Source organism: Oncorhynchus masou, chromosome 15, assembly GCF_036934945.1.
Source record: "Oncorhynchus masou masou isolate Uvic2021 chromosome 15, UVic_Omas_1.1, whole genome shotgun sequence".
NCBI lineage: Eukaryota > Metazoa > Chordata > Actinopteri > Salmoniformes > Salmonidae > Oncorhynchus > Oncorhynchus masou.
Genome location: NC_088226.1, coordinates 7,808,150 through 7,836,104, shown reverse-complemented (window position 1 = coordinate 7,836,104; position 27,955 = coordinate 7,808,150). Strand labels below are relative to the sequence as shown.

At 46.4% G+C, this 27,955-nt stretch overlaps 1 protein-coding gene across 2 annotated transcripts in view; it reads left to right on the top strand.

Moving 5' to 3' along the window:
- The window catches only part of LOC135555470 (myosin-9-like), a 31,277-nt gene that overhangs the window by 641 nt on the left and 2,681 nt on the right, over positions 1 to 27,955 (top strand). Inside the window, exons 2-38 of one of the 2 annotated variants that reach the window (XM_064987923.1) lie at positions 8,916 to 9,250; positions 10,858 to 11,014; positions 11,822 to 11,849; positions 11,992 to 12,085; positions 12,786 to 12,806; positions 14,637 to 14,729; positions 14,844 to 14,907; positions 15,540 to 15,638; positions 15,715 to 15,858; positions 15,941 to 16,036; positions 18,096 to 18,367; positions 18,639 to 18,812; positions 19,078 to 19,251; positions 19,374 to 19,488; positions 20,652 to 20,839; positions 21,005 to 21,126; positions 21,281 to 21,350; positions 21,456 to 21,616; positions 21,737 to 21,845; positions 21,965 to 22,096; positions 22,232 to 22,438; positions 22,530 to 22,667; positions 22,747 to 22,870; positions 22,942 to 23,113; positions 23,238 to 23,450; positions 23,692 to 23,836; positions 23,933 to 24,139; positions 24,247 to 24,351; positions 24,474 to 24,626; positions 24,765 to 25,013; positions 25,924 to 26,136; positions 26,273 to 26,485; positions 26,603 to 26,764; positions 26,905 to 27,033; positions 27,264 to 27,352; positions 27,474 to 27,597; positions 27,710 to 27,918. In XM_064987923.1, coding sequence (XP_064843995.1) covers positions 8,921 to 9,250; positions 10,858 to 11,014; positions 11,822 to 11,849; positions 11,992 to 12,085; positions 12,786 to 12,806; positions 14,637 to 14,729; positions 14,844 to 14,907; positions 15,540 to 15,638; positions 15,715 to 15,858; positions 15,941 to 16,036; positions 18,096 to 18,367; positions 18,639 to 18,812; positions 19,078 to 19,251; positions 19,374 to 19,488; positions 20,652 to 20,839; positions 21,005 to 21,126; positions 21,281 to 21,350; positions 21,456 to 21,616; positions 21,737 to 21,845; positions 21,965 to 22,096; positions 22,232 to 22,438; positions 22,530 to 22,667; positions 22,747 to 22,870; positions 22,942 to 23,113; positions 23,238 to 23,450; positions 23,692 to 23,836; positions 23,933 to 24,139; positions 24,247 to 24,351; positions 24,474 to 24,626; positions 24,765 to 25,013; positions 25,924 to 26,136; positions 26,273 to 26,485; positions 26,603 to 26,764; positions 26,905 to 27,033; positions 27,264 to 27,352; positions 27,474 to 27,597; positions 27,710 to 27,918 — 5,495 coding nt within the window. In that variant the 5' untranslated portion in view covers positions 8,916 to 8,920. The remainder of the gene's footprint in view (positions 1 to 8,915; positions 9,251 to 10,857; positions 11,015 to 11,821; positions 11,850 to 11,991; positions 12,086 to 12,785; positions 12,807 to 14,636; positions 14,730 to 14,843; positions 14,908 to 15,539; positions 15,639 to 15,714; positions 15,859 to 15,940; positions 16,037 to 18,095; positions 18,368 to 18,638; positions 18,813 to 19,077; positions 19,252 to 19,373; positions 19,489 to 20,651; positions 20,840 to 21,004; positions 21,127 to 21,280; positions 21,351 to 21,455; positions 21,617 to 21,736; positions 21,846 to 21,964; positions 22,097 to 22,231; positions 22,439 to 22,529; positions 22,668 to 22,746; positions 22,871 to 22,941; positions 23,114 to 23,237; positions 23,451 to 23,691; positions 23,837 to 23,932; positions 24,140 to 24,246; positions 24,352 to 24,473; positions 24,627 to 24,764; positions 25,014 to 25,923; positions 26,137 to 26,272; positions 26,486 to 26,602; positions 26,765 to 26,904; positions 27,034 to 27,263; positions 27,353 to 27,473; positions 27,598 to 27,709; positions 27,919 to 27,955) is intronic. The other variant, XM_064987924.1, reaches the window with a different exon arrangement.

The following is a 27,955-nucleotide window of genomic DNA, read 5'->3' as shown; positions in this document are numbered from 1 at the left end:
ATCAACTATAAGTAAGGTCCTGTTAGAACCCTTTTGGCGTGTCTATTTTATCGCGGATTAACATGTTTTATTGCTTAGGTCTCACTATGTGATCAGTCGCGGGGCAAGCAAACAAGTTTGTAGGCTAACGTACCCCGGGAGTGTTGTTGCGCACCATTACGTCACTCTTTAATTGATTCGCTGTGTACGTCCACGCTTCCTGTTCGATTGATGCTTTAGCTCTACGTCATTGAATTTGTTTGCATTTCTCATGCATTTCATCCTACACTCCAATGAACTCATTATGCGTGAAATGGCAATATAGCCAGTCGTGTGCAGTTAAAGTATTATTTTTCTGAGAGTTAGGATAATGTATCTATCTTGGCTTAAGTAATTGAACTAAATTGGACTAGATTCACTTTACTCGGTAGGCCTAGTGAACTTTGTTACACGACCAGACATTATATATGCAATGACCCCAGTCTATTTAAGTGCTTTGTCAGTAATTTGGGTTTGGTTAGTCAGTTTGTGTTGTGAAATTATAGATTGCTGCAGTACTTTGATTCCGATTATTTCGACCTCAGGGACTTTGCCTGGCTACCCAAACTCGTTGCTCCGGGTAAACACTACGCCACGCCCATTGACATTTAGTTTCTTCTCCACCGTGAGTCTGGATCGGAGTACCTCCCAACGCAGAGGCTAGCATTCTAGAAATCAGAGTCCCCAACAAGGGTGTTTTCAGGGTAAATGGAAAGCATCTGTGATGCCATTTCCACTTTTGGACGTTAACAATGTGACTCCATCTTAACTCCTCCTGCAAATTTAAGTTTGTTTTCTCATCAAGACCAGTATGTAGGGGATCTTGTTTCAGGAGTTTCTTTTACACTTGCTAGTTAGGTTACTAGAACACAAACCCGTTCTAACCATTCTGCTTGGTCCCAGAAACCAATGGTATGGGCCTAAACCAGCATTTTGAAAGTGTCATTGGCTTTGATACTGTTTTTGTTGTTTTGAGATCAAATCACTGGAAAAAGCAAGTTGGTTTTTCCACCACAAACGACTTCAACGTTGGCAGACTCAAGCTGAAGTGTAGCAAATATAGAGCATAGGAAGAATTCAGTTTGAGTCGTCAGGCAATCCGGGTCTCATAAATTACACATGGTTCTCCAGTCAGCTTGGGCAATTCTCCTGATATAGGAACATGGCTCAGTCCAGGCCTGTGCAAAAGTCTGTTCCCACTGCACTGAGTGAATATCTGCCCCACAGATATGGCCACATTTGAATATCATGCCCATTAATTCAAACATGTTATTTCAAGTGAAACACAGGCCTGTGTCTTAGAACAGGGTTCCTATCTTTTGAAGGCAACAGTATGCAAAGTCAAGTTAATTACTTTCTTGCATACATCCTTGGTTTCTCTGGTGTCTTTCTATTTCAATATCACAGGGTGTTTGTTCCTGTCATGATAACATAATATCCTGTTTGTGCTTTCACTGCACTGAACTGTGAATCAAACCCCTGGCAACATCTGAAAAGAATCCTCTGGATTTCAACATTTCTCATTGGAAAGGCATTCACCATTATTATTAGATATAAACTGATTAGTCTAACTTGTCGTGATCCTCTTACATTTTAACATTTTACTGACTTGTCAGTTCATGAACAGTGGGTCGACCACATTTGATCCATATGTAGTCTAGCCTAAAAGTCTGCTTAAAATCATACAGGACAAATTAAAATGCCTGTGAATGTTAATGCGTTGAAGGCCAGCTAGGATGCAGACATCCTGGCTAAGGTAGATTACTGTAGAACCAACTTGCTTTTGTTTCAATTGGAAACATTTGGGTCAAGGCCACCGTGGCACAAAAGTGGCCCACAGTTATCCAAGGTTCAGTGGTAGCTGTGATTCTTGAGTTGATGCCATCAGTCAGTCCCAAGATGTTTCTGTCAGGTGACATTCTCTAAACTAACTGTAGATTTACAGGACAATAGTTGCCCTTTCAGTGATGAGGGGCAGTAACATGGGCAAATGCTTGCTGATAATCCAGAAAAAAATGAGCCCTACATTTGACCATACCATTATAATTAGGTAATTTTACTAAGTAAACTATCCTGATTTTATATTCATTTTAGGCCCGATAATTCAGCTAGCTACAGCATATCAGATGCATTTGATCAAAGGTCATCATCTGGACAGGACTGCAGTTTATGCTACATTGATATTTATGAGCCTTCTCACAATGTACAGTACATCTCCAGTCAAAGAGGCAAGTAGAAGGCAAAGGTCAATCCACACGAGAGTCAATATCATTTGAGTAATGTATACAGACCTGCTCATAGCCACAGATCAGCATAAACATGGGTCACATTCTCTTCTTAAAGCTGCAATCCTTAATGGTGAAACTGTCATGTCAGTTTGGGATATTACAACAAAGTTACTGTAAACCAGTCAGTATCTGGTGTGACCACTATTGGCCTCATGCAGCGTGACACATCTCCTTCGCATAGGATTGATCAGGCTGTTGATTGTGGAATGTCGTCCCGCTAATTTTCAATGGCTGTGTGAAGTTGTTGGATATTAGTGGAACTGGAACACGCTGTCGTACCCATCAATCCTGAGCATCCCAAACATGCTCAGTGGGTGCCATGTCTGAGTATGCAGGCCATGGAAGAAATGGGCCTTCAGTTTCCAGGAATTGTATACAGATCCTTGCGACATGGGTCTGTGCATTATCGTGCTGAAACATTAGATGACGGAGGCAGCTGAATGTCACAACAATGGGCCTCAGGATCTCGTCAGTGTGTCTGTGTATTCAAATTGCCATCAAAAAAATGCAATTGTCTTCGTTGTCCATAGCTTATGCCTGCCTGCCCATACCATAACCCCACCACCACCATGGGGATGTTCACAATGTTGACATCAGCAAACTGCTCACCCACACTATGCCATACATGGTCTGCGGTTGGGATGCCATTTGGACGTACTGCAAAAATTCTCTAAGATGATGTTGGAGGCAGCTTATGGTAGAGAAATGAACATTCAATTTTCGGGCAACATTTCTGGTGGACATTCCTGCAGTCAGCATGCCAATTGCACACTCCCTCAACTTGACATCTGTGACATTGTGTCGTGTGACAATTGAACATTTTAGTGTTTTTGTTGTCCCCAACACAAGTTGCACATGTGTAATGATCATGCTGTTTAACTAGCTTCTTGATATGCCACACCAGTCAGGTGGATTATCTTGCTAAAGGAGAAATGCTCATGAAGAGTGATGTAGCCACATTTGAGAATCTTTTTGTGCATATGGAACATTTCTGCAAACTTATTTCAGCTCATGAAACAGAAAACCAAAACTATATATATTGTGTTTATTTTTTAAATTCTATGTAACTAATGGCGAGAAGCAGATTATTAGATAGGTAGCGGTCTTTTACACCATGTGGGTGGTGAAAAGCTACCTTGCATGTCAGAAAATAGAACTTGTGTCATCTGCGCACTTGATGTTTGGTTTTGAAGGTGTGTATACATGTATGTGTCAGACTGGCCATTGCCCAAAGCAGTTAACTTGAGCACTCAAACAGTTTCACACTGAAATGCTCTCTGCACAGGGACGTCCCTCTCACTGCCACTCCATATTTTATTTCTCCGTCAACACAAATGCAGGTCAGGTTCCATATACAGCACATGTTCAACTGGCCGTGAGTGCTTTTTGACTTGTGAATAGCTTCCATAAACGCTGCACACTATTTGTTGTCTTCATGTAGCCTAGACTATAGTGATTCAAAGGGAGTGCTCTTATACTGTAGATAAGACTTCTAGTCAGAGATGAGGAGATACTAAACCATCCCCTCCCTTTGGTCTGCTAACCCCTAAGTGAAAATAATGATGAGAAGAAATGTTCAGTGTTCACGGTCAGGTGAAAGATGCTTTGTCTCCTGAGTAGGGTTTAGAAAGACATGTTTATTTAAGTGACCAAGGAAGCGGGTATGTATGACTCCCTCCAGCATTCTTTCACAACAGTTAAAAGGCTTATGTAACCATTATCTAATATCCAATGTGCTTTCGCTTGTTCAGCAAGTGGGTGCAAATTTTAAAAGCCAACCATGTCCAATATGGCTGTCAAAACGACAGAAATATGAGCCATTTCATCATCCCTTTGACCCCAAATCATTGTTTTTAGGTGTTTGTCAGAGTGACATCTACTGGTTGTCAACCAGTACAGTTAATAGAACAAATCTAAAGGAAATGTCTGTCATTAGATCTAAACTGGACAGTTCAAATCAGTTATTCACTTTATGGTGCTGCTAGACTAACAGGTTGCTTAGAGTTCCAGTTTTACGTGCATCTCTAGTGAGGAATGTGGAAAAATAGTGGATAAGGGTTTGTCATGGAGTGTGGTTAGTTTCCAGGACTTAATTTACTGCACAGTCTGCAGAGGGCTGAGAACTTCTCGTTTCAACGGTGTCCCCTGGCGCAATCTGCAAGAATTCACACAACCACGTTCCACAAATGGCAAAACAGTTTTCCCTCTGTCATTTCCTCTTCCCTCTCTCTCCTCGGCTCCCCCTCCCTCCCCTGTTTTAGGCAGAGTGATGGTGTCTGAGTCCATAATGAACTTAAACACACTCCACCTCTCCTGCCCTTTGGCCTCGTCTGGCGGTCACACTCTCTCCCTCAGGGCGTCACAGTGGAGAGGACTAGGAAAGCCAGAGGTAAGGTCAGAGGGAAAGGGATGGAGGGATAGGCCGTTGAAGCTTAACATGCATTCAAGACTGACCATGCTAGACTGGACCCAACAAGAGACCATCTGATGAACTAGAGTAGGGACAGACAGGACAGACGGGATGTGATATGAGAGGAGGATGTATTAACGGTTTTATTAATATTCCAGTCAATGGAGACATACCATTGCCAGTTGGCCACGTCTGTTTAACCACTTTATAATGTGGCTGGTGGGATGCAAGGCTTATTGTATATGGTCAGGCTTTAAATGTTGCCTTTGGTTGCTGACTGACGAGATGGAGGGTCAAGACCTTGGCTTTTCCAGCGACTCAGCATAACTCTGGGTGGGAAGGCACTGAGCTGGAATGGAATGAGTGGAGCAGCGAAGGAGGGAGGGATGGCTCTGAAGAGCAAGTAGCCTTTGGTGTCCCTTTTAACGAGACTGCCAGGCGTTGACAAGGACACTCTTTACTTCCTCCCTTTGTGCCTTCATTCTTGTCTCTGTGACGTCGGTTCTAAAACCACCCTCTCTCCTCCCTCTTGTTGTTCGGCACAGGGTTCCGCTTCTATGGTAGACCACTACACTGACTAAGCACCACTCTTCCTAGATGTTGGTTTTCTTAGCCTTCAGTGACATGTTGGCTAGTCATTGATTGTGATAGGTCCGATAACATTTAGGGACTGTAGGAGGGATTGGTTTCCTTGTATTCCACGTGTCGCCTTCATTAATGTGTAACTTTGCTTGAGTAACTACCAGAACGGCTAATCTCAATGTAGCCAACCTTCAATAGATGAGTGTTTGTACAGCTGAACAGAGTTTAACGTGACAAGACATGGGGAGGCCTTGCAGCTGCGCGGTACTGGGCTTCAGGCTTAGTGGCGTCCCAGGTTGAGTGAAGACGTGGCCAGACAGAAAGCTGTGGACTTTGGTGGCCAGACAGAAAGCTGTGGACTTTGGTGGCCAGACAGAAAGCTGTGGACTTTGGTGGCCAGACAGAAAGCTGTGGACTTTGGTGGGGACTCTGAGTCATAATTAAAGACGTGGGTCTACCCAGTGTTCTCTTAATGCCATGTACAGGCTAGGCAGTGTCTATCAATGGCAACGGCTGACCATCACACTTTAGGTCGTCTTCACCTTTCAATGTAGAGCACCTTCCATAGAATGACTATGAAAAGAATAAATGTGGTTATAAATGTAGTCCTGCTGCTCTCAGGAGATGGATGGAGATGCGTCACGGACTAATCTGTGTCAAGACAACGTGTATAGGACACGGCACAGGCCTCTGCTCCCCCTCCCTCCCTCCCCAGGGTCGTCCAAAACGGCTGCATGCTCTCCTTTTTGAAGTCTCATTTTATCATTGTTTCTGTTCAATATCATTGGGTTATATTCCTATCCTGCTGGCTTATCCATGTCTTGCTGGTAGACCATGCAAGCTGAACTCTCTGGCCCCCATCCTGCCTCCACTTCACAGATGTCCTGTATATGTTTGAGCTGCATGTTTGAGTTTGTTTTCATGAAGGCTACACGTTTTTTTTCTTCTCTTCATGCTGCACGCCCACGTTAGCCGAGCTGACGCTTATAAGAATCATTTAGATGCACTATTGTAAAGTGGCTGTTCCACTGGATGTCAGAAGGTGAATTCACCAATTTGTAAGTCGCTCTGGATAAGAGCGTCTGCTAAATGACTTAAATGTAAATGTAATCAATCCCAGAGCATTGGTGTGTTGAGGCTGTACTCCCCACTGCTTGTTTTTGCCAAGCAGGAAAACAATAGTTAACTATTGAAGTCGGCATTAGCTGTGTTAGGACTGCATGGAACTGACTAGACTGCCCCTTGGTGTGGTTGCTGATTTGTTTGCCTAACGTTGCAGATAGTTAGGCCCTGCCACAGTCAAGGGACTGTCTGAAGGCCACTGGCTTCACCACTGCACACAGTCTAACTGTTTTACTGTACAGCCTGTGGGTGCACTGCCAGGGATAGGTGATGTATTTTGAGTGTTTAAGGGCTCGAACACACCAATAGTGTTTGCCTGCTGAGAGTACTTTGCCAAAAAATACTTTACATGTAGAATTGCGCAAAAATGTGATCCGTCAGACATCAACAGCGTGCTGAACGATCAGTAGACCAACTGGAGATCCACATTCGTTGCGACGTGTGCGACCCTTAAACCCCCCGGGCTTGACTGACCCTGTGATGGGGAAAAGGGGCAGAAGGACTGGAAGGGAAGACCAGGAGAGACTGATGGTGGTAAGAGGAAAGAAATGTGCAGTGTTCCTTTGCTCCCTGTCTCTGATAAAGGGTCAGTATGGGAGGAATGTGACCCTGGAAGACTGGATAAACAGAGGGGGGGTGGGGAGAGGGAGACTGGAGCTGACCGAGAGGAGTCCGGGGGGACTCATTTGTGGGGTACCTCACTCTAAAGCAGGAAACTGGGAAGTAAGAGTTGAGAAACAGAGTTGGGAAAGGGGAGGGTGTTGTGATGGAAGTCAGCTGTGGAGCTCTGAGGGAGAGGAATGGTGCTACAGTCTTGGTTCCCTTCCTGGTTGCCTGACGTACATCAGGCTTAATGTGCCATTTAGTATTTCTCATAACCCTTTCTGTCAGCAATGCCCATATCCAATGCAGTACAGCCCTTCTCTGTACATTCTCAAACCTCTACTGCACACAAAGGCTAGGGCAAGTAGACTGCATTTCCCCCAGTGTAGGTTAATATGCCTATAAAATACATGTTTCCCATTCTACAGCAGGTAAATCTCACATTCAATGATGTGCTATTTCGTAAGAATATCTTTGACTGCAGGCAATGTAGGAGAACTTGCCACCTGTAACCCCCCTCCCCACCCAAATGTTTTTTCACCAATTGCATTTCCAAATTATCCAAACAAACTCTGCCAACAAACAGAGCTCATAAGTATGGTAGTGGAAAAATATCTTGAACTTGTAACCTTTTTGAGTGTTTGCTGTTTTGCAACATTGAATATGTAAACATAACAGAGCCAGTTGTAAAATTTCAACTTTTATTTCTACCCTAGGGAGCGAAGGAAAGTTTTAGGCTAACGACCCTGGCGGTGGTGGGAAAGCACAATGCTCCCGTTATTGGAACGTTCAGATAATGGCCTTCCCTTATCTCTACCTCTGTGTATAGCTAAACGTTATGAATTACCCGTCCCTCACCCCCACTGGATTCTGGTAATACTTGTCTAGTGTCTCCATGTGGGTTACACCATGGAACTGACTTCAATGACTTAGAGATGTTGTTTATGAGCTGTGAACCGGTCCTGTTTGGGCCTGCAAGCCATGTCGCTCACCTCTGGCATTGTGGTTGTGTTTTACACAAGCTTTGTAAACAAGATCCAAGACTGAACATTGTGTTTAGGCCTTTAACACCATTTTTTGGGGGAGGGGGGGAATATTTAGACTTGAAGTCCCTTGAATGTTCTCTAACTTTTGTTTTTGAATATGGGAGGTTCCTCAGGCCTCATTATGTACAACAGTCAATTCACCTCCCACTCTGACGTGCTCCTCATACCTAGAAACTGAACGTTGTGAATCGCAAATTGTTTTGAAGATTTTCCTCCAAGCATGTAATCAATGAAGTCTTTCCCAAAACCGGGAATTTGGATGAGATGGTCAGCACATGTTGCACATTACCACAAATAAGTTTTACAGCACTAAGTTACATTTTGTTAGAGGCCGCCTTGGCTGGAGAGGGAGTGCGCCCCGTAATTTGATTAGCATCCGTAGTGGTTGCCAGAAACGTGGGGCCTCGTTGAGATTAGTTTGTTTTATGTTGAACTGACCGAACCTGAGCACTCCAAGTTGTAGAGGAAACATTGGTGACCTCTGCATTCCTCAGACATTACATCAAGACAAACGGCCAGGGACCAGACCTCTCTGACAGACATCAACTCACAACCCAACAAACTTTCTGGGCAGTGGCTATCTTTACCTCCGAACAATCCCATGGGTATTGCAGATAGAGATTGACGCAATGGGGAAATGACAGTTCATGCCCACATTGTTTTGGGGATTGATGCAAGATAATGCTTTGTTGTTTAAGAGAAGTCTTTGTTAACTTGGCTCAGTTTGTCAGGACTGTTGCTCATTTACATCAGGTTTGTTGGTTGAGGTCTAACTAAATTGAATTGGTACTACAACTAAATGCTCTATTTCCCAGCCCTAACCAACTTCCGGGTCTCTTTCCACAGCAACCATGGCGACGGACGCAGACAAGTTCCTATATGTGGACCGCAACATGGTCAACAACCCTCTGGCCCAGGCAGACTGGGCCACCAAGAAGCTGGTGTGGGTGCCGTCGGAGCGGCTGGGCTTCGAGGCGGGATCTGTGAAGGAGGAGCGAGGTGAAGAGTGCCTGGTGGAGCTGGCAGACTCTGGCAAGAAGGTTAAAGTCAACAAGGACGACATCCAGAAGATGAACCCGCCCAAGTTCAGCAAAGTGGAAGACATGGCCGAGCTCACCTGCCTGAATGAGGCCTCTGTGCTGCACAACCTCAAGGAGAGATATTACTCTGGCCTCATCTACGTGAGTATTACACCCCAGGCACACACTGAACTGAAGGACCTTGCCTCATTGTATGATACAAGTGTCAATCAGTACTCTGTGTTCATGTGAACACTTCTGACTCACTCTTGCCCCCTCATCGGAGCGGCAGCGTAGCCTAGTGGTTAGAGCGTTGGACTAGTAACCGAAAGGTTGCAAGATCGAATCCCCGAGCTGACAAGGTACAAATCTGTCGTTCTGCCCGTGAACAAGGCAGTTAACCCACTGTTCCTAGGCCATCATTGAAAATAAGAATTTGTTCTTAACTGACTTGCCTAGTAAAATAAAGGTGTTAAACATTTTTTTTAAATACGAGAGCTGATAATATTTGACTCTTTAAAAAATATTTAGATGTTATCCAAGGTTTTGCTTAATGCTGGTTATGAAAGCACTTTGCTCATGTCACAACTTGGCCTGGTTCCAAACCAGGTAGACCTCCTTCCTAGCCTCATTACCACCATTAAGCCCATTGTGTCAGATGACCCATTGTGTGCAGGTTGCCACCCCAAACGAAAGGCTGTAATCTGTTTACCAAACATACGAGTATGTTCAGTCCTTTCTGGCTCCCCTCTCTTACTCTCCTTCTGTGTTTGGGGTACTGCTGTAAACAGGAATCTGCAGGGAACAATACTCTCTGTGGGGAGGAAGGAAAGAGGGACACAATGCGGGGGGAGGAGTAAAGCTGTTCAGAGTTGAGTTTCAGGCAGAGCTGGAAGTTAAATGGATATGGAATGTAAATCGTGCTCTAATTATTGCGTGCTCTAATTATTGTTCCCCCATAATGCCATTTATCCCTCTGTCCACGACTGGGAGTGATTTGGTGCCTGCTACATTGGGCTTTGACCCGGTTAAGTCAAGACACCCTGGCCCTCTTGGGGTTTGGGTATTGCCGTGTTGTACGCCACAGGACCGGCTACCCTTCTGAAAACCCCCCTCTTGGGAGAGGCAGAGACAACTACCAGACCAGAAGCAAGGGCACGGCGCAATGGGGAGGACAGGAATATAGCTGAGAGGGAAGGAAACAGAAATATGGAGGGCGGATGAACATAAATGAAGTGGGGAGGAGAGACTCTCCAGATGCCCATACCAAGATGAGGGTTTAGAGGGGTATATGGAAAGGGACAGAGGGGCTGGGGTGAAATCACCTCTGATGTCACTGTTTGGTAGAAGCACTTTGTGATTGTGAAACATGCCTGATCTAGCCCAGCCTCTGGCTGTAGTCAGGGAGGGAGATTGGGAAATAAAGTATGGAGCTGGTGTTGACGAGAGGGTTAGATTCAGAAGATAATGTTCACTATGATTTCCCCATTCACATCTGTCCAGTCTTGTTTTTGGCTGTAGACCATCAGTGATATAGTATGCAGTCAGTTTAAACTATTACATTGGCAGGTCAGTGATTCTACTGCAATCTCTCACTAACATCGACAGTGGAATTTTAATTGAAATGACGTCTCTAGCCAAAATCCATTGTAATAAGACCAGTCAAGTCCGACTGTATAATCCCTAGTGTTCTTGGTTCAGGACATGGATGGAGGAGCGCATGTATGTTCAGTAACTAATATTAACAAGTGTTTCTCTTTGTATCACAGACATACTCTGGGCTCTTCTGTGTGGTTATAAACCCCTATAAGAATCTGCCCATCTACTCAGAAGAGATTGTGGATATGTACAAGGGCAAGAAGAGGCATGAAATGCCCCCCCATATTTATGCCATCACTGACACGGCCTACAGGAGCATGATGCAGGGTAAGCAAAGGTCCTTTTTTACCACATCGTAGTAAGTAACCTAGCAAATTTTACTCATCTGAATACAAGGGTAATTGGTAGTATTTTACCATCCATGTTTAGTAAGATAATTTGCCTATAAGATATGAATCGGTTTCGACTCCTCCAGGCAGACTTGGCTCTAAAAGTCTGCATTTAAGTAGTGAAGAATTAGCCTAGATTTCTGAGGGCTCCTGCCTTCCATAACCAAGGAAAGGCCATTAGTCAGTCTGTAAGGGGATGTAGGTTACATACAGTACATTCTCAGTACTCTTTCCCAGACCCATTATCTTGATGTACTGTTTGGCTTTGTCAGGCTGTCCATTCACTCCCTCTTGTCTTGTTAGTCCATTGTTGGCCTCCATTGAAGTAAAGGGAATCATTTAACTAGAAGAGGGAGTTACCATGCAGTATTTGCATGGGGATGGTTCATTGACTTGTTGGTTAAAAGGCATCACCCTTTCCATTCACAGGAAGCTGGATATTGATTTCCTGTGTGACCAATGCACTTCCTGTTTCAGAGACAAATGTGGTGCATGTGCTCCTGAGTTAACAAATACACACTGAAGAATTCACATTTTATTTAAAGCCAGCTGGCAAAAACATACTTCAGTTCTGACAATGGAACTGAAGTTCCTCTGCACAACAAGCACCCATGATGGGCTACAAATAGTAGCAGAAACTATTGTCACTATTGAATTCAACTGTCCCCTCATGTTGTTCAATCCAAACTTAAACCATGAAATATCTACCTTTAAAAAAAAATCTTGGCCCCACCTCTTTTCACAGACCGTGAAGACCAGTCCATTCTTTGCACGTGAGTCTTGAGCACAAAACCCTATGAACAGCAAATCTTTGTCTCTCAACATAACCTTGAAATATTACAGCGTTAGTTGTGATATTGCTGACAACTGATTGACTTATTTTTTTTGCTTCTGTCCTCCTTTTCTCTTCCACAGAGGAGAGTCTGGTGCTGGGAAGACGGAGAACACCAAGAAGGTCATTCAGTATCTGGCCCATGTGGCCTCTTCCCACAAGACCAAGAAAGACCAGGTCAGTCCTCATCTACTCTACTATTCTCTCATAATTCCCTCTGATCTTTACCCTCTCCTCTCTGTTTCTCCCTCTACTCTCTTCCCATTCCTTTTTTTCTTCTCCACCATGCTCTCGACCTCTCCCTCACTCTCTGACGTGGTCCTTTATCAGCTCAGGACCAGGCTTTTCGGAGTCCTCAATGTTCAACTACTTGTACTGTGATTGTATGTGCGTTTGAGAAATAGTGTTGCCAGTGGTACTTAACATTACATCATTGTCAAGCCATCGCCATATTGTTCCAGGTCTTGGATAGAAGCAGCACCTATAAGTCACACCGCTCTATGGTGCCATAGAGGACCTCTAAATAAGGGTGGGCCAGTCTTGGTTCTTTAAGACTGACCGTAGCACAGCAGAAGGTAGATTAAACTCCATTGGTAGCTGGTTCATAGTGTCATATCTAAACCACAGTGGACTGACTATATTATTCCTTTTGTTGACATTCCTCCTCCAGCGGCTGAGCTGAATCAAAGTGACCTCCGGTCAACTCTATAAAGCCATGAGACAAAATGTAACCCTGCAGTGCTGTAGTTGGCCACCCCTGTGATAGATGCAGCTGTGACTACAGGGTTCAAGAGAGGCCCAGTCTTTTCTGAAAGCAGACCAGTATCTGTATCTATCATTCCTTTGAGGTTGTGTGTTTCTCTTTTCCCATCAACAGACCAGCTCGTTCCTGTCACATGTGAGTTACCCTGTCCCTTCACCCCCTTCCTTCCTCTCCCATCACACATCTCTGGATCTCCTCCTCCACACCCTTCCTCCCTCTTCCTGGCTCTTGCGCTGTCTCTCCCTCCTCCCCCGTGCTGCTGGAGCGTGCTCTGTGGTGGGCTAGTGGGTCACTTGGAAGTGTACACATGACCAGTGTCAGTCCAGAGGAAGGAATCTTCTTTATTAAAGGGGAAATTGCCATTAGAATTCAGCCAGACAAAACTGAGGGCATCCCTTTTTGTATTGTTGATTTGATCTTCTTTAAATACTATGTTTAAAGATTTTTAATGAGTAAACAGCTCTGCAGTTTGACAAGTCTGGCTGGATTTTGCATAACGCTGTTGATCCTTTGTTTTCCCCCTGGTGGTTCCAGAAGTGTGCTTGATGTGTTTACGACTCCATGTCTGCTTGCTGTGTGTGTGTTCCAGTGTGTCTGTTCAGAGATCTGGTCAACGTTCTCTCACAGCTCCCCCTCCATTTCTCACTCTTCGTCTACACCATTTTAAAGATCTCTGGACAAACTCACTGAGTTGCTGTGTGCATTGTGATACCAGTGGACTAATTGTATACGTGTGTTCGTTCACTGGGGATGCTTCCTACCAGTCATCATATCCATTATTCCCTGCTCCTTACTACCGTTTAAAGCCTCATAGTGGTGTAATGTATAGGATTAGTTAGGGATTGGTTTTAAACATTGTCCTTGAAGATTCAGGAAAAAGGTTCAGTGAGCTCCTCAGATTGATAACATTGACAAAGCCACTACTATAGCAGTCTTTTTTAGCAGATATTCTTATCCAGGAAGAGTTACAGGAGCAATTAGTGTTAGTGCCTTGCTCAAGGGCACATTGACAGATGTTACACCTAGTTGCTTGGGGATTCGAACCAGCAACCTTTCGGTTACTGGCCAACCTCTTAACTGCTAGGCTATGTAAGAATATTAGTGTGAGGTCTGTATTTTTATTGGGTGGATTGAAGTGATTTCCACCCAATATGCATCAAGCTCCTCACATGTTGACACAGCCTCAGCTGTAGCAGACTCTTGAAGGTTATCAGTAGGCTTTCCTGTCCATGTATATATCCTTTTAAAATTGAAATTCACTGTAGTATTACTAGTGGCATTTTAGATGGAGTCATGTGCATGGATCCACCTGTACAACAACAGTCTGCAGTAGAGCTCAGTGTGTACTATGTACAGATTTCTGGCTGTAGGGGTTGTGTATACTTAATGTCAGTCTAGTGAATATTGACATTCAGTTCTCTGCATGGGGTCTGGGGGTTACTCTGGGTGAAGGGTTACTGATGAGGGCCGCAGGGTCGTCCATTGGGTGTCAAGGTGTGGGCACTAACACTGCGCTGTGTGTGGGGTATTGTGTACTTGTGTATGTGTTCCCGGGTGTTGTGATATTCAATGGTCTGCATGCAGTTTGTTTTATTTTCTCCATAAGTAAGGTAATGCAGTTGTGTGAATTCTTAACTTAAATTATGGACTTGGCGTAGAAAGGGAACATCCAAACACAAATCAAATGTTTAAACAACTGAAATCCTCACAATGAAGTGAAACTAGAGTAAATTAAAAGCAGATGACTGTAGTTCTCACAATGCGTGACGATGAATCATCCATTGGAATCACCAAAGGTATTCACTGTTTGATCCCACTGCTGAGAAATGACAAATGGCATGTCCTGTTAGTGTCACTATAGAATTTGTACTAATCTAGATGTGTCCTTATAAGGAGGTGGTGGTTTAAAGAATTCAATGGGATAAAGTCATTGGTTGATAGAGCGGTTCTGTGTTTGTCCTCTAGGGTGAGCTGGAGAAGCAGCTGCTGCAAGCTAACCCCATCCTGGAGGCCTTTGGAAACGGCAAGACTGTGAAGAACGACAACTCCTCCCGATTCGTAAGAATTTTTTTTAATAAAAAAATAATAATCTCTTAGCGATGCTTTTTCTTTTTTCTGTTGGACAAGTATTTCCTGCTTCCTTAGTCATTCACTATGTTCTCTCTCTCCCAGGGAAAATTCATCAGGATTAACTTCGACGTCAACGGATACATCGTGGGGGCCAACATTGAAACCTGTATCCTTCATACTATGTTAACCACAATGAAATTCACTCCCTCATTTGAAATATACAATAGTTTGGGGTCCTGAGTGGCGCAGTGGTCTAAGGCACTGCATCGCAGTCCTAGAGGTGTCACTCCAGACACCCTAGTTTGAATCCAGGCTGTATCATAACTGGCTGTGATTGGAAGTCCCATAGGGCGGTGCACAATTGGCCCGGTGCCATCCAGGTTAGGGTCTGGCCGGGGTAGGCTGTCGTAAATAATAATTTTTTTCTTTAAAAAAAAAAATGTACCTTTTTATTTTACTAGGCAAGTCAGGTAAGAACAAATTCTTATTTTCAATGACGGCCGAGTGGGTTAACTGCCTGTTCAGGGCAGAACGACAGATTTGTACCGTGTCAGCTCGGGGGTTTGAACGTGCAACCTTCTGGTTACTAGTCCAATGCTCTAACCACTAGGCTACCCTGCCGCCCTTAACTGACTTGTCTAGTTAAATAAACTACACATCAATCTATAGCCTACAGAATTAACTCCAGACACCTGTCTTTACAGTAAACTAAACAAGTAAGTCACACACACTTGCCCTGGCCAGTAGAAGCTCACAATCCAGTCTGAATGAGTGGCTCCTTGACGGTCTAACCACCAGACCTGCTGGAGAAGTCCCGTGCCATCCGCCAGGCCAAAGACGAGAGGACCTTCCATGTCTTCTATTACATGCTCACTGGTGCTGGAGACAAACTGCGTTGTAAGCCTCCATTATCACCTTGATCAAGTACAGCTAACTGTGCATATCAGATTTAATAACTCTGTGCTCCCCTCAGCCGAGCTGTGTCTGGAGGGCTACAACAACTACCGCTTCCTGGTCAATGGAAACGTGACCATCCCTGGCCAGCAGGATAAGGACCTGTTCACCGAGACCCTGGAGGCCTTTAGGATCATGGGTATTCCAGAGGACGAGCAGATTGGTGAGGGGGAGGACGGGACACACTACCCTCTCACTGGTTTATTTTGGCGGGTGTGACTCTAACCTCTGGTCTCCTCATGCAGGTCTACTGAAGGTGGTGTCTTCAGTGCTCCAGCTGGGCAACATGAGCTTTAAGAAGGAGCGCCATTCAGACCAGGCCTCCATGCCTGATGACACAGGTACAGCAAACCTTTATGTGGGCTGGTTTGATCCTAAAAAGGAGATCCTAGTATCTGTCAATTACACTCTACTGACCAGCAGATTATACACTTCAGTCCACCAGAATTAACTAATCACATCAGTGTATTTGTCATGTGAGCCGAATGCAACAGGTGTAGACCTTACAGTGAAATACTTACTTACAGGCTCTAACCAATAGTGCAAAAAAGGTATTAGGTGAACAATGGGTAAGTAAAGAAATAAAACAACAGTGAAAAATAACAGTAGGGAGGCTACATGCAGACACCAGTTCGTCAATCTGATTGAGGTAGTATGTAAATGTAGGTATGTTAAAAATGACTATGCATATATGATGAACAGAGAGTAGCAGTAGCGTGAAAGAGTGGTTGGTGGGTGGGGGGACACAATGCAGATAGCCCAACCAACCACTGCTCTCCGCACATTGGTAAACCGGGCTAATTGAGGTAGTATGTACATGAATGTATAGTTAGTGACTGCATATATGATAAACAGAGTAGCAGCAAAAACTGTTGAAGCCTTTTTGTCCCAGACTTGGCTCTCCGGTACAGCTTGCCATGCAGTAATAGAGAGAAGTCTATGGCTGGGGTCGTTGACAATTTTTAGGGCTTCCCTCTGACACAGCCTGGTGTAGAGGTCCTGGATGGCAGGCAGCTTAGCCCCAGTGATGTACTGGGCCGTATGCACTACCATCTGTAGTGCCTTGCAGTCGGAGGCCGAGCAATTGCTGTACCAAGCAGTGATTCAACCAGTCAGGATGCTCTCAATGTTGCAGCTGTAGAACCTTTTGAGCATCTCAGGACCCATGCCAAGTCTTTTTAGGTTCCTGAGGGGGAATAGGCTTTGTCATGCCCTCTTCACGACTGTCTTGGTGTGTTTGGACCATTGTCGTTTGTTGTTGATGTGGACACCAAGGAACTTGAAGCTCTCAACCTGCTCCACTACAGCCCCGTCGATGAGAATGGGGGCGTGCTCGGTCCTCCTTTTCCTGTAGTCCACAATCATCTCCTTAGTCTTGGTTACGTTGAGGGATAGGTTGTTATTCTGGCACCACCTGGCCAGGTCTCTGACCTCCCTATAGGCTGTCTCATCGGTGATCAGGCTTACCACTGTTGTGTCGTTTGCAAACTTAATGATGGTGTTGGAGTTGTGCCTAACCATGCAGTCGTGGGTGAACTGGGAGTACAGGAGGGGACTGAGCATGCACCCCTGGGGGGCTCCAGTGTTGCGGATCAGTGTGGAAGATGTGTTACCTACCCTGACCACCTGGGGACGGCCCTTCAGGAAGTCCAGGATCCAGTTGCAGAGGGAGGTGTTTAGTCCCAGGATCCTTAGCTTAGTGATGAGCTTTGAGGGAACTATGGTGTTGAACGCTGAGCTGTAGTCAATGAATAGCTTTCTCACATAGGTGTTCATTTTGTCCAGGTGGGGAAGGGCAATGTGGAGTGCAATAGAGATTGCATCGGCTGTGGATCTGTTTGGGTGGTATGCAAATTGGAGTGGTTCTAGGGTTTCTGGGTTGATGGTGTTGATGTGAGCCATGACTAGCCTTTAAAGCACTTCATGGCTAAGGACGTGAGTGCTACGGGTCTGTAGTCATTTAGGCAGGTTGCCTTCATGTTCTTGGGCACAGGGACTATGGTGGTCTGCTTGAAACATGTTGGTATTACAGACTCCATTAGGGACATGATGTTAGTTTCAGTGAAGACACCTGCCAGTTGGTCAGCACATGCCCGGAGCACACGTCCTGGTAAGCCTTCTGGGCCCGCAGCCTTGTGAATGCTGACCTGTTTGAAGGTCTTACTCACGTCGGCTACGGAGAGCGTGATCACACAGTCGCCCGGAACAGCTGATGCTCTCATGCATGCCTCAGTGTTGCGTACCTCGGTGTTGCTTGCCTCAAAGCGCGCTTCGAAGTGATTTATTTCTGGTTTCAAAGTCTAGCTCCATGCACTGCTGTAGGCATCAAACTGTTTTTCCCTGGGGGATCCCTCCCTCTCAACCCTATGTCTTTCTGTCCCCCGTCCCTCCCTATCACAGCTGCTCAGAAGGTGTGCCACCTGATGGGCATGAGCGTGACAGACTTCACCCGTGCCATCCTGTCCCCTCGTATCAAGGTGGGCAGGGACTACGTGCAGAAGGCCCAGACCCAGGAACAGGCTGAGTTTGCAGTGGAGGCCCTGGCCAAGGCCACCTACGAGAGGATGTTCCGCTGGCTGGTGATGAGGATCAACAAGGCCCTGGACAAGACCAAGAGACAGGGAGCCTCCTTCATCGGCATCCTGGACATCGCTGGCTTTGAGATCTTTGAGGTAAACTGGAGTGGGGGAAAGACCAACGAGATTACAATGTCTTGAGTAAGACCCAGAGGGTATATTTGTTTAAAGTGATTTCCTCTTCTCTCGCCATTTCCACTTATCTACAAAGACAGAATGGGGGTGGATGCCTACAGGGAATCCTTTTTCACCTGTCTAGTTCTTTCACATCACTGCAGACTAGGAAAAGGGGACAAATAGACACTTGAGCCTCCTAGTTTTTGTTCATGGTGAATGCACTTTCTGACAATTTCTCTTTCTCCTCTAGCTGAACTCATTTGAGCAGCTGTGCATCAACTACACCAACGAGAAGCTGCAGCAGCTGTTCAACCACACCATGTTCATCCTGGAGCAGGAGGAGTACCAGAGGGAGGGCATCGAGTGGAGCTTCATCGACTTCGGCCTGGACCTGCAGCCCTGCATCGACCTGATTGAGAAGCCTGTGAGTCTACCCCTCTGACCCTTTGTATCTCCCTACCTTTAATAATGTACTGTATACTCCCTTTCTCACTCACTCTTCCCTGTATGTAACTCCTGGTTAACCTCACTCCCTACAGTCTCATCCCTTTCTCCCATATCTCTCCACCTGCTACCTCCCCTTCTCTCTCCTCCTCCCTCCCTCCATCTCTTTCAGTTCAGTCCCATGCTATTCTGCACCTCCAGGCTCCCTGGTCTCTCTGTAAGCCTTGTTCTCTGCTCTCCCTCAGGCTAGCCCCCCTGGTATCCTGGCCCTTTTGGATGAGGAGTGCTGGTTCCCCAAAGCCACTGACAAGAGCTTTGTGGAGAAGGTCCTGCAGGAGCAGGGCACCCACTCAAAGTTCCACAAGCCCAAGAAACTGAAAGATGAGGCTGACTTCTGCATCATTCACTACGCCGGGAAGGTAAACGGACCAGTAATGAAGGCGACGTTTAGACTCTGCTTAAACTGTGTGCACTTGGACATCATGTCCCAGGCAAACCTTGTGTAATAGTATTGTCTATATATGTTGTGCCGTCTCCTCAGGTGGACTACAAGGCTGACGAGTGGCTGATGAAGAACATGGACCCTCTGAACGACAACGTGGCCACGCTGCTCAACCAGTCCACTGACAAGTTTGTGTCTGAACTCTGGAAGGATGGTGAGTTCAGCCAATGATGAGTTAGCAACCAGTAAGAAGAACCGACTTAAGTGGATTAACCTTCATGCTGGGAATTGCTGCTATGTTTTCAGTGAAGGGTCTCTTCCTGTCTCATATCCACTTTTCTCTCTTGTCTCGTATCCAATGTCTGGTGCCTGGACCATTGTTCTTACCTGTTCACTCTCTGTTTTGGTTTCTATCCATCTGCTCCTCTGTACGACCCATTTTTGTCTGTTATTCTCCCTCTTACTGGGTCTCAGAGTTACAGAGGTCTCAGAGAGCTTATTTTTATCAGCGTTTTCCTTTTCTCCACTCAGATTCAGGTGACTGTTTTTTTTCATATATTTTCAGTCTCCTTTATTTACTCCAATTCTGCTCATCCTTATGTTCACACTAATATGAACCTTTCCCTCTTCTCAGCATCAACTGCCTATGTTTTTATCCTGTGCTCATACCCTGTTTTCCATGTGGCTCAATGTTGATTTATTAGATCTAATTTGTTTTACAAGGGGTTGTAATGACTGCCCCCCCCCCCCCCCCCCAGCTCTGTGTGCAGTGAGATCTGCCACTTGTTGCTCTTTCATTGGACTCTCCTCTCTCCCTCTGTGTAATAGTGTGGTTTGGGACCCCTGGTGTTGCTCATGGGTACTGCAGCAATGGGTATATACTGCATGGGTTTGGTTCCGTCGTCACCAATAAAAACATGCCCACAAATGCACAGTTTGTCACAAACATTGATTTCCACATAGTATGTTGGTTCGCACCACACATTTGACATGAAGCTGGTCGCATAGTGTAAGCAGTTACCTACACACACTTCACTCACTGCATCGAGTTGCGTCTCGTTCTAGTGTGATTTCCCCCCCCCACGCTTCACTGGCATTTTGTGACCCCTCTTATTCCCCAAATCCCCCTTCCTACTGTATTTATCCTCTCTGCATTCACCCAGTGTTGTGGTGTCACTGGTTTTGAACCCGTCAGTCATCTCTCTCACCATCCCCCATGGAGAGATGGGATCTCCCCCATCACCATTATACTCTGCTTCATGTATTATGTTGTGGTTTGTTTTCACTGTGTGGAGTTTGCCTGGTTAGATATCCTCATGTGAAAGCCTCCTATCTCACGGCACCCTTTCTCCTCTTTCTTCTGTCTTCCCCTCTCAGTGGATCGTATCGTGGGCCTGGATAAGGTTGCAGGGATGTCTGAGATGCCTGGTGCCTTTAAGACCCGTAAGGGCATGTTCCGCACGGTGGGCCAGCTTTACAAGGAGCAGCTGTCCAAGCTCATGGCCACTCTGAGGAACACCAATCCCAACTTCGTTCGCTGCATCATCCCCAACCACGAGAAGAAGGTACCAGTTGATCAACTCCACCAGTGAAAACATTCAAACAATAGTTTCTCTCAAGATGCCATCGAACACAGTACGCAACATAGACACCCGCAGCTTATGTTAGTGGTGTTGGCAGCTTTTTTTTATTTACATCTAAACATGTTCCCTTTCTTCCCTCCCTTACAGGCTGGTAAGCTAGACCCCCACCTGGTTCTGGACCAGCTGAGGTGTAATGGTGTTCTGGAGGGGATCCGTATCTGCAGACAGGGCTTCCCCAACCGTATCGTCTTCCAGGAGTTCAGACAGAGGTACCGTGAACACTCCCACTGTGGCTGTATACAAATGTCTATTTTCACCAGTTCCCCAACTTAACCTCATATTGTTGTTGCATCATGCTGTGTATGTTGCTTTTAGTGAGTTGAGTCACACTGAGCCCATGCATATACCTTTTCTCTCTCTAAGGTATGAGATCCTCACTCCCAACTCCATCCCCAAGGGCTTCATGGATGGCAAACAGGCCTGTGTGCTCATGGTAAGAGAAGGGCATTATATCTTGTTCTAGAACATTGTCACTCATTTAGAATGAAGAGAGGAATGTTGTCAGTTTAGCTGATTGTATACCTCACCCTCCTGTCAGATCAAAAGCCTGGAGCTGGATCCCAACCTGTTCAGGATTGGTCAGAGTAAGGTGTTCTTCAGGGCTGGAGTGCTGGCCCACCTGGAGGAGGAGAGAGACATGAAGATCACTGACGTCATCATCAGCTTCCAGGCTTGGTGCAGAGGCTATGTGGCCCGCAAGTAAGGAGACCCCCTGACTCCAACTGTCTATCATATGGCTGCAGTGGAAATGTTCTGATGTCTTATAACTGTATTTGGATGATACCAAAGTGTTTCTCGCTCTCTCTGCTTGCTCTGCAGGGCCTTTGCCAGGAGACAGCAGCAGCTGACCGCCATGAAGGTGATCCAGAGGAACTGTTCTGCCTACCTCAAACTCAGGAACTGGCAGTGGTGGAGACTCTTCACCAAGGTACACATACTTATGCTAATGTTGTTCCTATACAATGCTACTCGACTCAGCCAGACCCCCGGGGGAATACTGGCCTATAACTGCCTTTCTCTTCTCCTCTGAACTGTCCCCCTCCCCAGGTGAAGCCCCTGCTGCAGGTGAGCAGGCAGGAAGAGGAGATGCAGGCCAAGGATGATGAGTTGAGCAAGGTGAAGGAGAGGCAGGAGTATGCTGAGATACAGCTGCAGGAGATGGAGGTCAAACAGCACCAGGTAAGATGGAGGCCATCCATCACTGAAACAACCCTGAAGTGACATGTTGATTTTATAATGAAACAATAATTGCTCAAGCTAACTTGAAAATGCATTCATGAACCTGTAACACCATATTGTTTCTGTCTCCCCCAGTTGAGTGCCGAGAAGCAGGCCCTGCAGGAGCAACTGCAGGCTGAGACAGAGTTGTGTGCCGAGGCTGAGGAGATGAGAGCCCGTCTGGCCGCAAAGAAGCAGGAGCTGGAGGAGATCCTTCATGACCTGGAGGCCAGAGTGGAGGAGGAGGAGGAGAGAGCCACACATCTGCAGACAGAGAAGAAGAAGATGCAGCAGAACATCACGGTGAAGACACACACAAACCAACACACACTTTGTGTGCAGCATGGCAGGTACACACTGTACTAACTCTTTCCCCTCCTGTGTGTGTGAGTAGGACCTGGAGCAGCAGTTGGATGAGGAGGAGGCTGCCAGGCAGAGGCTGCAGCTGGAGAAGGTGACCACAGACTCCAAGCTGAAGAAGATTGAGGAGGACGTCATGGTTCTTGAAGACCAGAACAACAAACTCATGAAGGTCCGTATACAACCAATGGGCAGACAGGTGTGTGGATGGATACAATTATGTTGTGAACTCCTGGTTGTGTGTCCCACAGGAGAAAAAGCTAATGGAGGAGCGTATCTCTGAGTTCACCTCTAACTTGACTGAGGAGGAGGAGAAGTCCAAGAGCCTTCAGAAACTCAAGAACAAACACGAGGCCATGATCACTGACCTAGAGGGTAGGTGGAGCACACACACCATGTTGACCAAGTTGCTCTTATTTCCTCAACACGTTCTCCTTCTCTATTAGACCGCCTGCGCAGGGAGGAGAAGGGCCGTCAGGAGCTGGAGAAGAACCGGCGTAAGCTGGAGGGAGATTCTACTGATCTCCTTGACCAGATAGCTGAGCTGCAGGCCCAGATCGCTGAGCTCCGCGCCCAGCTGGCCAAGAAGGAGGAGGAGCTGCAGGCAGCCCTGGCCAGGTGGATCTCTACAAGATCTCTGCAATCACATACATAGTGGCTTTAGTGTGATCACTCTGTAAATTGTATTTTCGTGGCAAAATGAATGTTATAACTCCCTCCATTTTCCCTCTCCTCCCCTCAGGATTGAGGAGGAGGCAGCCCAGAAGAACTTGGCCCAAAAGAAGATCCGGGAGATGGAAGCCCAGCTCTCTGAGCTGCAGGAGGACCTGGAGCTAGAGAGGGCCGCACGCACCAAGGCTGAGAAGAACCGCAGGGACCTGGGAGAGGAGCTGGAGGCCCTCAAGACTGAGCTGGAGGACACACTGGACTCCACCGCTGCCCAGCAAGAGCTCAGGTACTGACACCCGGAGGAGATCAGTGACGTAGTCGGCTACTGTGTTTCAATGAAACTGGTTTATTGTGAAATAAGATGCTATTGAGATGCCTTCATGTTGACCTTCTAGAAAAATTATTTCATGAGTTGATGACAGTTCTCAGACTCTCAAATCGCTTTATTTTCCTTGTTTCCCAGTATTTAGCTTAGCGCACAATCTGACAATTTCCAATTCCTTAATTTCTCTACTTCTGTCTGTCAGGACAAAGCGTGAGACTGAGGTGAACCAGCTGAAGAAGGTTCTAGAGGATGAAGCCAAGGTCCACGAGCAGCAGGTGGTGGAGATGAGACTGAAACATAGCCAGGCCTTTGACGAGCTCAACGAGCAACTGGAGCAGGCCAAGCGAGTGAGTTATTTATATATACATACACCCTCAATAATTCCTGTGTATTACAGCATCTGTACATGCACTGACCCCTGGTGTTCTGCCCTCCCCTAACAGAACAAGGTGTCGGTGGACAAGACTAAGCAGGCCCTGGAGAGTGAGCGTAACGAGCTGGCCATTGAGCTGCAGACCCTGATGCAGGGGAAGGGGGACTCTGAGCACCGCAGGAAGAAGGCTGAGGGCCAGGTCCAAGAGCTACAGGTCAAACACGGAGAGAGCGAGCGCCAGAGGATTGAGCTGGCAGAGAGAGTGGCCAAGATGCAGGTACAGTACTATTAATCTCCTTTCAGGTATGATTTGGAGCATATGGCCTGTACACTAGCTGGAAGGCCAATGTTGATGACTATGTTGGTTCTTGTGTTCCTCCCCAGGCTGAGTTGGAGACTGTCAATGGCTTGCTCAGTGAGGTGGAGGGTAAGTCCATCAAAGCGTCCAAGGACTGCTCTTCTGTGGAGTCTCAGCTGCAGGATGTGCAGGTATAGTACTCCATAGATGACAACGGATCCAAGTATTCAATATTGCACTAGTTGTGTCATGGTTGTAAAAGCTCAGTCATTAAGCTGCTATAACTGTGCCGGTGTTTCTCTTCTACCTACAGGAGCTGCTCCAGGAGGAGACTCGTCAGAAGCTGTCCATGGGCACTCGTCTGCGTCAGCTGGAGGATGAACAGAACACTCTGAGAGAACAGCTGGAGGAGGAGGAGGAGGGCAAGAGGAATGTGGAGAAGCAGCTGCTCACCGTGCAGGCTCAGGTATACACACTTACAGCAACATACACCTTAAAATTGGATTGATGCAAATGTGGTATTAGAACGTTTTTGTTCAACACATCACCAGAACCATAAACCGCACCACAGAATGTTTGAGTGACAAGCTGTGTCCCCCTATAGCTGGCAGAGATTAAGAAGAAGTCTGAGCAGGAGGCGGGCTGTCTGGAGAGCGCAGAGGAGGGGAAGAAGAGGCTGCAGAGGGACCTGGAGGGGCTCGGCCAGCGGATGGAGGAGAAGTGCAGTGCCTTTGAGAAACTGGACAAGACCAAGACTCGTCTGCAGCAGGAGCTGGATGACATGGTGGTGGACCAGGACCACCTCAGACAGATCGTAACCAACCTGGAGAAGAAGCAGAAGAAGTTCGACCAGGTTAGTTGTAACACTAGCTAAGTTTCCATCCAATTTGTGACAGATTTTCATGCAAATATTCAGAACTCTGCATAAAAACAATATGCATTTTACCAGCAGAGATGTTTCCATCAAATTGACTTGTTGTGAATCAAAGGCTGTACGTGACGACATAGTGCACATAAAAATAACTTTTGTGGGTAAATTCCCATGTACCGAGGGTGAAAAAAGAAAGATATGTTAAATGGGTTTTCCTAATTTTTGGGGGGGGATGTTCTACAAAGAATGTGCCTGCTCTGGCCTTGATACGGGCGCTTTAGCCAACAGCTCGCCGATACAGTGCGGGTAAGCTACCTACAAAAGGTTATTATGGACAGAGTTAGGATTTTTATTTGTTAAACGGCAGCCAAGCATCGACCATGTCACCAGAATAAGGCCCTCAATATTATTGGAAAGGAGCATCAAGCTCATTACTATGTACTTTCACCACCCTGTGAAATTCATCCCAACTTACTTCATCGAACCTAGTAAACTGCTTTCCCGAGTCGTAGTGGGAGGACCACACGTCATTGCGTTACTCCCAAGTTTACTTTGATATGATGGTTACTATATCAATATTTGTGCATAAAGGCATTTCACCATTTCTCTCTTAATTTTAGACACAAAAACATCACATCTTGTCTAGTGTATTTTGAGTTGTCGACAGATTTGTGTTTTCCATCAAGCCTGTCACTTTTTCCTTGAAAATATTTTCCTTATACCAGACATGTACTTTACTTGCTTAAAGGTGCTAGGAAACCTGGTTACTGTCCACAATTCACTCAAACTGGGGGGTAAACTACTTGGAAGGGTTGATTCTGAAGATCCATAACTATTAAGGTAAAACCTGGGTCTTGAAGTGTAGTATGACATTCCTCCATTTTACTTCTAGATGCTGGCTGAGGAGAAGACCATCTCATGCCGCTATGCTGAGGAGAGGGACAAGGCTGAGGCTGAGGCCAGGGAAAAGGAGACCCGGGCCCTGGCTCTGACCCGCGAGCTGGAATCCCTCATTGACATGAAGGATGAGATGGACCGCGCCAACAAGCTGCTCCGTGCTGAGATGGAGGACCTGGTCTCCTCCAAGGACGACGTTGGCAAGAGTGTAAGACAGCCTAATGTCAAAAAAATTTTTTTTTTGGGGGGGGGGTTGTTCTAGGTAGAAATCAATTAAAATCCTCTGTTTTCACACTGGTCCCAAAATCCTATTTCTCATCACAATCTCCACTGTTCGCCTTCAGGTACATGAGCTGGAGAAGTCCAAGCGTGGCATGGAGCAGCAGCTGGAGGAGATGAGAACTCAGTTGGAGGAGCTGGAGGACGAGCTCCAGGCCACGGAGGACGCCAAGCTGCGTCTGGAGGTCAACATGCAGGCCATGAAGGCCCAGTACGAGAGAGACCTGGCAGGACGAGATGAGATGGGCGAGGAGAAGAAGAGACAGCTGGTCAAACAGGTACACTAGTAGCTACAGGTGTAACTTTGTAGGTAGTGGTTTCTTACTGTGTTATGTCCATTGCATGATGGTTTATGTAGTCCAGTGATTGAAAGCTTGAATCGCTCTGGTCCTCAGGTGCGGGAGATGGAGTTGGAGTTGGAGGATGAGAGGAAGCAGCGCTCTGTTGCCGTGGCAGCCCGTAAGAAGCTGGAGCTGGACCTGAAGGAGCTGGAGGCAGCCATCGACATGGCCAACAAGAACCGTGATGAGGCCCTCAAACAGCTTAAGAAGCTCCAGGTAACAACCAATTAAATTATCACCAGCTTCTGACTATAGTTTTTATACCATGACCACATTCTACTCTACTCTAATCAAGATGCATGCAGTTGGTGAATAGTTTGCTTGAAATATGCTTTGAACTTCTCCCTCTCCACCAGGCCCAGATGAAGGAGCTTCTGAGGGAGCTGGAGGACACTCGTATGTCCAGAGATGAGATCATGGCCCAGGCCAAGGAGAACGAGAAGAAGCTCAAGAGCATGGAGGCCGACATGATCCAGATGACAGAGGTCAGTCTGCGCTGCTGCCCCTTACCTAAGCATCTCACACTTGTCTCGTTTTATTCTACTACTAGGTCTTTATACATTTTACTGTGAAACTGTATTCGCACTTAACTCAAACTTTTTTGCACAAATCCTCCACTGAAATCCTGATTAATGTGGAAAGTTATGAGAACTTATCTCAAGTTAGGATTTGTCCCCCGCACACACTTTGGTTCTGCTTCACTCCATCCCCCCAGGAGCTGGCTTCTGCAGAGCGTGTGAAGAGACAGGCCCAGCAAGAGCGAGACGAGCTGCAGGATGAGATCAACAACCAGGCCGCCAAGAAGTAGGAACCATTTTCAAAAGCTTTCATAACCTACTGTTTATCTCTGCTTCTAATGACCCAAATGTCTATCCCTGGTTCTTCTCTCCCAATCTTTCTTTCCCACCTTTCCTCTTCCCCTCAGTGCTCTGATTGCGGAGGAAAAAAGAAGACTGGAGGCTCGTATTGCACAGCTAGAGGAGGAGCTGGAGGAGGAGCAGTGTAACACTGAGCTGGTCAACGATAGGCTGAAGAGAGCTCTGCTGCAGGTAGGACAGCCAAGGACGGCAAGTGACTTTCATGCCCCATGTGTACAGACTGGGATAGTGTACTTCTAATGATGAGGTGAGTCAGGCAGTTTTAACCCCCTGTCTCTGTCAGACTGACCAGATGACTGTGGAGCTGACGGCAGAGCGCAGTACCTCCCAGCGCCTGGAGGGGGCCCGCTCCCAGCTGGAGCGCCAGAACAAGGAGCTGAAGCTGAAGCTGCAGGAGCTAGAAGGAACTGTCAAGTCCAAGTACAAGGCCACTATTGCCGCCCTGGAGGCCAAGATCGCCCAGCTGGAGGAGCAGGTGGACATCGAGACCAGGTGAGTGGGTCTGAGCCTGACCTTAGACCACCTGCAT